The sequence below is a fragment of the Nelumbo nucifera genome, chromosome 2 (genome assembly GCF_055504915.1).
Source record: "Nelumbo nucifera cultivar China Antique chromosome 2, China Antique-T2T, whole genome shotgun sequence".
Lineage (NCBI taxonomy): Eukaryota > Viridiplantae > Streptophyta > Magnoliopsida > Proteales > Nelumbonaceae > Nelumbo > Nelumbo nucifera.
In genome coordinates this window covers 47,839,929-47,845,357 of record NC_142650.1, presented here as the reverse complement: position 1 = coordinate 47,845,357, position 5,429 = coordinate 47,839,929, and the positions used below count along the sequence as shown (strand labels likewise).

Sequence of the window (5,429 nt, the reverse complement as noted above, 5' to 3'; positions counted from 1 at the left end):
GAAACAGAGTAATGTGCAATGCTAGTTACGAAGAAATTAAAACAGCAATAATAGTATATGCCCATTAATATTAAGCGCATGGCAAAAGCTAGACATCTATCTATGCATGATTGAGTGATTTGGAGGTGGGATTTCCTCACAACTCACAGCACTTGACTCATTAATATTAAGCGCATGCCAAAAGCTACACATCTGTGTACTTATATGTTTTCCGTTCATGGAAATTGCATCCGTGGAAAGTGTTATAAGGTGGGCATGAGGACCAAACGGACCTGTGACTGTAAGGAAGAAATCCTGATCGATCGATTTGTTGATTTGGTACATTCTACACAGTACAATCATCGCACTAATGTAACCACAAATGTTCTACATCACATGTAGTTGGAGATTTCCTCCTCGATCACATAATCCTTTTTCACAGACATGAATGTGATCATATTGTTGCGTGCTAGACATAACATTACTTGGAAGTTGGAACTGATGCTGGGTAGCTCATGGTTGAAAATTAGAGATCAATCCACGGAATAATCGGAATTCGGATATACAGGCCTTTAGACTCTAGTGGAACAAACCAGCTAATATACCAAATGAATCAGCCCTCCGTTTTTTATTTTACCACCCACCCCAGTTCTTTAAAGGAGTGTTTTCGAACCGCCGTTGATCCAGACGGTTGGACCGTTCGGCCCGAGAACTGTTCAGACAACTAATTCCGTTTTTGCATAAATCCAGAATCTGGTCAAAAATCATTGAAAAATTTAATAAAATGTTGACTTGGGCGGTTGAACCGTCGATTTGATCAATGGTTTTTGACCATTTTTTTATTTTTTAATTATTTTTTTTTATTTTTAAATTTTCCTGTCAGAATGAACTGTCCATTCTAACCGGACGATCAGACCATTGACCCAGAAACCGGTGACCAAAACGGTTCCGTTTCCGAATCATTTTTTAAAACACTGCTTCAAAGTTATGAAAAGACAATTACAAAAGCCTGTTGTTTTAGCCCGATGACCGAGTAGCTGAGACAGCCACTTGGCATTCCATTATTCCATGGTAAGGTCAATGAACCTCACATGTACCATGATCTATCTCTGCAATTTGGGTGGGCCTAATCTGAGCCTGAATCCAAAAATTTTAGGATTTTGAGTTGGACCTAGACCAAAAATTCAGGCTCGATTTAAATTTGGGTTGGGCTTAGGTTGAGGTCTCAAATAACTTAAGTTTGACTCGAGTCCAACCAAACAAATAAATGCATATATGCATTTTATTTTTATGAGAATATCTTTTTCTAGTTAAATTTACTTTATAATATATGTAAATGTACATTTGTTAATGAAATATTTACATATTTTCAATCATTTTATTCTTAAATTAGATTATAAAGTCAATAAAAGATGCTTTATACAAAAATATATCAATTATTCTTCCAAACCGAACCATCCTACCCAAACCTGGTCCGATCCAAGCTGAGCCTAAACCCAGAGCGAGTTATGTTGGGTTGGGCTTGGGACTTGGGTTAATGCTGAATACCAAAAAATAAACCCATTGGCCTGGTCAATATTTTCAACCGATTGTTGACCCAGCTAGTTTTCAATGCATTGTTGATCATGTCAACGTTATCCAAAAGGCAGTGTATTCAAATTCAATCCATCGTTGATTTAGTCATAATCTCGGTTCAACTCAGCCTCTGATCCCTTATTTCACAAAATCCTCTTAATTCGGACTGTTGAATCATTGACACATCTAACGCGTTCAACGGGTTAAGGATTTTTTTTTTTTTTTGAAATTTTTATATTGATAATGTCACAGGTTGACCCATTTATCCATGGTTGTATTGCTAATGAAGAGAAAACAATTCAACCTCCAATAATGCAAAAAAATAGCTAGATGTCGGGTTTAGATCTCTTGTTCTTTCACACCTTGCGCTTAAGCATACACTAACCAATGAAAATTAATCAAAATTCACAGGATAGTTTTGATTGGTCATACTCTCAAAATATGAGAGTCTGTTTGGTTTGCAGTCAGAATCAGAATCGGAATTGAAATCCTTCAGAATCGGAATCAAAATGATCCATTCCTATAATATGTTTGGTTCAGACAGGAATTAGAATGAAAATTGGAATCTGTAGGAATAGGATTTCGTTTCCAAGAGAGGGGCAGGGAATGGCCATTCCCTCAAAAAGGGCAATGCAATTCTAGCAGAAATGAGAATGAGATTCTGATTCCACCCAACTAAACAGTTGAAACTGAAATAGTCCATTCCAATTCTGATTCTAGACCCTTATTTCCATGAACCAAACGGGGCCTAATATCTTTTGATAATATACTCGCCCATTCTCACATTTGAGAAAATTATTATTTGGTTAGTCTACGCCATACTAGGAGTTAAGTGTATGAGATCAAGACTCCCAACTTAATGTCCGTAGGGTTTTAGGGAGAGCACTTGACTTCTTCAAGGCTAAATGCTGGTCCAACAATCACTTTCCTAAACAGCCTTCATAAAATGAGTGGCTTACACTCCTTTTAAAGAGGGGTTGGTATCAAATTCGGATTATTTGAACACTTTAGTTATTCAGCAGGCATGGAATCAATAATAATACTTAATGCCATTGGTATAATACATGGAGCCCATACTGAGAAGTTGAATGGTTATGATAAGTGTGAAGTGTTATTATTGGTTCCACAGCCTGCTGAACAGCTAAAGCGTTCAGCTAATCCTATCTCATTCTTATCATGCATGGTGGATGTTAAAGCCACTTCATCCAAAAAGGAGGCATAGCCTTTCCTTCCACTGTGTGAATGTGACTGTTTCCTCCTCCCTTTTAAAAGGAGAAAAGGTTTTTTTTTTTTTTAAATGCATATCTACCACAGGCTTTAGATCAATTCGAGTAGCATAAGCTTTTAAGATTAACAGTTTCAAGTCTATCTTTTTTGTCATTAGGTAACAACAAAATTCTGAGAAGTCCTAACCTAATTCCCATGTCATGCCTTTCACCAAAAGAAGTTAAATCATCTAAATTTGGGAGTGCTCAAATAAGTGCTTATTGTTGGCAAATACATTCAAGAGCCTCGCACTTGAATTGCGAGCAAATGAATGTTCTGTTTTTTTTTTTTCACTTGAAAGAATAGGTACATATCAACACAGTAGATGACAATGGAGTTTATCGATCATCATGAAATAGCCCAAAGCCACCCCATAGAAAGGAGAAAAAAGAGGGGAGAAGTGAGGTAAATTGTGGGGAATCATTTTGTGAATCGACTTACAACAGAGACAAACACACCAACTTTGTGTTGGCTTGGCTGAACAATGGAACCGTTTGTACAAAGTCAGCTCATGTATCCATTTGTAGCAGAAAAAAAAATCAGTAAGCATATATGTTATTTTGATTTGAGAGCTTATATCCAGATATTGTGGCAGACAATGCCAGAGCTACGAATGCCAAGAAAGACATGCTAATAGAAGCTGCAGATGAGTCTGTGAAAATGTTATCTGACCCCTCCCTCATTTGGTTTGTTAATGGAATAGCTGCTGATGCTGATGAAATCAACAGGTAAGAAGTAACCTGCACAATAATCCACATCCCATGCTCAACTTCAAGTCGATCAATAGTTAAATGATAACTATGTCATTCTGAACACTGTCAACAATTTACATTGAAATTTTCTTCTCTCATCTTTCTGCTTGGAAGATGAAAGGATGGAAGGTGCTTTATTATAACGATGATTAACCAATCCACTAGAGAAATGCATCCCTAACCCTAATGCATATTTCTCAAGATTGTGACAACTATAAACTTTTGGAGATCAAAATTTGCCAAATTTGAGTCTGTTTGCCACTTGGCAAGGCAAGAAAGTAGGCAACTGTGACATTGCCAAGTGGAAGTCACCCATTCAACCAGGGATAAATATAGTTTATTCGGTTTGTGCCGCTCTAAGTAATGTGATTAGCACTTGTAATTAGTTATTGATTGATAGACCCAGACCACAACCATAGCTATCCAGTATACATGTGGTCTTCTCATGTGTATCTGAATGGAATCTGATCCTTCTCTTATGTTGATCTTCTATTTTCCATTGGCCTTAGGGGCTCTTTGAATAACGGTTGAAGTGGCTGAACTGAACGACCTATTGATTTGAAGACGAAAGTCATTCAGTTTAGCCACTTCAGCCGGTAACAAACTACGCCTTTAGTTGAGGATAGAGACCACTTCCCAATTTCCAAGATCGATCTCCCCTTTCTGGACGAATAGATTAAGCTTCAATTCTTGCGAATTAATTAAGGATGAATTCGTTAGATCTTCCTCTCGAAGGGATTGTAATTTGAGCCAAATCAACGCAAAATCCTAAAGAAGTTTAAAGAAATAAACACAGGTATTTTCTTTCCCAAAATAAGGGAAGAAATTGTGCACCTGATCGCCAAAGAAATCCACAAATCTTGATATTCGCTGCGAAATTATGTTTTTTCCGGTCCAAAACTGGTGGATTTGGCGTAGAACTTGGGCTGCCGTGTATAGAGTGGATAGAATTGATATGGCCAGGCAATACCTGCTCAATTGGATTGGAGCTCGTTAAGTTATACAGAGAAAAAATAAGAGAAAAGGAATTTTAATTAATCTCACCAAACCCAAAATTTGGTCACAGCTTGATCATCAATTTGAATGTTATATAAATATTAAATATAGCGATCAATTTGAAGAATTTGTGGGCTAATGAAAAAAAAAGAAAAAGAAAAGAAAATAATAACAGCAATCACCTGTATTCTTCGAATCTATCGAAATGCATCCAATCGCCGTGCTTGTTACTGCCCATGACAATAAAAGAAAGCAAGGAGAAGAGCAGGCCCAAAGTCCTGAGGATGGTAGAGCCCTTATTCAGTAAATCCTCTCTCCTCCACCGCCGGATGATGGACGACACTCCGAACATTGGCGTCTCCTGGTTCTCGATGTCATCTGGTGGAGCGGTCACCGGAGGAGGACACACAGTTGGATTTTTCAACGATGGATCCTGCGAATTTGCCATATGCCTTTTTCCAATGGCAGAGTTGTGGAAGTCTGTTTTCGGGTTCGGAGGACTGGACTACGCTTCGAGATTCGTCTTGTGTTAAGTGTACGAAGACGACGAAGAAGAAGCAGAAGAAGAAGGGAAGGGAAGAGAACAGAGAAGCGAACAACAAGGTTGGACAAATTGAATGGTTTAATTACAAATTCAACAACCAGACTCTATTTATATTTCAATATTTAGTCATCAAAAAAATAATATTATATTAGGAAAAAACGGGTTACAGTTGGCAAGCTCAAAGAAGTTGGTCCATTAGTAGGGCCCATAAATATTCAAGATTCAAGATAGAGGAAAGGTTAGAGCCCGTGTTATTACAAGTAACGATAACCATAAATTGCGGTTCTATCCTCCTCTTACTACATTCCATGAATTGG

At 37.6% G+C, this 5,429-nt stretch overlaps 1 protein-coding gene across 1 annotated transcript; it reads right to left on the bottom strand.

Moving 5' to 3' along the window:
- Positions 1 to 3,221: 3,221 nt before the first annotated feature.
- LOC104602498 (CASP-like protein 4B1) lies at positions 3,222 to 5,198 on the bottom strand. The gene is made up of 3 exons (XM_010266212.3): positions 4,751 to 5,198; positions 4,407 to 4,542; positions 3,222 to 3,560 (listed from the first exon to the last, which is right to left on the bottom strand). The coding sequence occupies exons 1-3, from the start codon at positions 5,014 to 5,016 to the stop codon at positions 3,360 to 3,362; spliced, it is 603 nt and encodes a 200-aa protein (XP_010264514.1). The 5' UTR covers positions 5,017 to 5,198; the 3' UTR covers positions 3,222 to 3,359.
- Between the last annotated feature and the right edge of the window lie 231 nt (positions 5,199 to 5,429).